We start from the raw sequence: 2,079 nt of genomic DNA, 5'->3' as shown, positions 1-2,079 counted from the left end.
GGGTAAAGGAAGGCAATGGCTCTGGAAGTAACATGGCAGGAGCCGGGATAGATGGGAAGCCTGGGAAGCGCAGCCGGACGCCTTCCAGTGATGGCAAAAGTAAAGAGAAACTTCCCAAGCGGAAGAAGCAGGAGACAGATGGGAAATCCCCATCTCACAGTTCATCCAACAGGCCTTTCACACCACCAGCAAGCACAGGTGGGTCCAAATCTCCCGGGAGCTCGGGCAGATCTCAGACTCCTCCTGGTGTAGCCACTCCTCCCATCCCAAAAATCACCATTCAGATCCCAAAAGGAACCGTGACTGTTGGCAAACCGTCTTCACACGGCCAGTATACAAGTAGTGGCTCCGTCACCTCCTCCAGCAGCAAAAGCCATCACAGCCATTCTTCCTCCTCCTCCTCTTCTTCCTCCTCTTCAACCTCAGGCAAGATGAAAAGCAGCAAATCGGAAGGGTCTTCAGGGTCCAAGATGAGCAGCAGCCTCTACTCAGGCCAAGGCAGCTCGAGTTCAGGCCAGTCCAAAAGCTCAGCCCAGTCAGTGGGAAAACCTGGATCCTCCCCCATCACCAAACACGGGCTCAGCAGCGGCTCTGGAAGCACCAAGATGAAACCTCAAGGGAAGCCATCGTCACTTATGAACCCGTCCATGAGCAAACCAAACATCTCCCCATCTCATTCGAGACCCTCGGGAGGCTCCGAGAAGCTCGCTTCTCCCATGAAACCTGTCCCAGGTACTCCCCCATCATCTAAAGCAAAGTCGCCTATCAGTTCAGGTTCTGGAGGCTCCCACATGTCTGGGACCGGCTCCAGCTCAAGTCTGAAGTCGTCTTCAGGAATGGGATCCTCTGGGTCGATGTCCCAGAAACCGCCTCCTTCATCAAATTCCTCGACGGCGTCTTCGTCTTCCTTTTCATCCAGTGGGTCTTCCATGTCTTCATCTCAGAACCAGCATGGAAGCTCCAAAGGCAAGTCTCCAAGCAGAAACAAGAAGCCATCTCTGACTGCAGTCATAGACAAGCTTAAACACGGGGTTGTCACTAGCGGGCCTGGTGGAGATGACCCAATGGATGGACAAATGGGGCCAAGTTCCAATTCCTCAAGCCATACGATGTCTTCCAAACACAACATGTCTGGAGGTGAATTCCAGGCCAAACGCGAGAAGAGCGACAAAGAGAAATCCAAAGTCTCTGTTTCTGGGGGATCTGTTGACTCTTCCAAGAAGACTTCGGATTCCAAAAACGTTGGGAGCACCGGAGTGGCCAAGATCATCATCAGCAAACACGATGGTGGTTCCCCCAGCATTAAAGCCAAAGTAACCTTGCAGAAACCCGGGGAAGGAGGTGGGGACAGCCTCAGGCCTCAGATGGCTTCTTCCAAAAGCTACGGGTCCCCTCTCATCAGCGGTTCGACCCCGAAGCACGAGCGCTGCTCTCCCAGCCACAGCAAGTCCCCAGCTTACACCCCCCAGAACATAGACAGCGAGAGCGAGTCGGGCTCCTCCATAGCAGAGAAATCCTACCAGAACAGCCCCAGCTCCGACGATGGCATCAGGCCCTTGCCCGAGTACAGCTCCGAGAAACACAAGAAGCATAAAAAAGAGAAGAAGAAAGTGAAAGACAAAGACCGGGACAGGGAGCGGGAGCGGGAGAAGGACAGGGACAAGAAGAAGTCGCACAGCCTGAAGCCAGAGAGCTGGTCCAAGTCGCCCATCTCAGCTGAGCAGCCTCTGGCCATGGGCAGCAGCTCCATCCTCGCGGCCGAGCGCCCGCCTCGCGCCAGCCCCGAGTTCCTCATCGGGGAGGAGGACGATGATCTCATGGATGTGGCTCTGATTGGCAACTAATATCCCTCAACATCTGGAAGAGAGATGAGCTCTGCGGGTTCCTGACCCCCCCTGCAAACCTACCGCGCTGCTTTCTCAGGCTGTGGGTGGAAAGGGGGGATCAAAAAGTATTTCCAAGGATCTCCAAAGGCAAAGGAAAGCGCCAGTGCCAGCAGCTCCCTCGGGATCCAGGTCCTGACTGTGGCCTTCACCCTGCTGGCGCTTACCCTTGGTTGTAATAAGTATTAATGACCCC

General features: G+C 54.8%; 1 protein-coding gene across 1 annotated transcript in view; it reads left to right on the top strand.

Annotated features, from left to right (window-relative positions):
- Positions 1–1,844, top strand: part of MED1 (mediator complex subunit 1) — a 10,712-nt gene extending 8,868 nt beyond the window's left edge. Inside the window, exon 17 of the mRNA XM_010015981.1 lies at positions 9–1,844. Within this exon, the coding sequence (XP_010014283.1) occupies positions 9–1,844 (1,836 nt within the window). The remainder of the gene's footprint in view (positions 1–8) is intronic.
- The last annotated feature ends 235 nt before the right edge of the window (positions 1,845–2,079 follow it).

This window comes from Nestor notabilis, unplaced genomic scaffold (genome assembly GCF_000696875.1).
Source record: "Nestor notabilis isolate BGI_N333 unplaced genomic scaffold, ASM69687v1 scaffold15256, whole genome shotgun sequence".
Lineage (NCBI taxonomy): Eukaryota > Metazoa > Chordata > Aves > Psittaciformes > Psittacidae > Nestor > Nestor notabilis.
The sequence above is the reverse complement of the archived record's forward strand: the minus strand, read 5'-3'. Positions and strand labels throughout refer to the sequence as shown.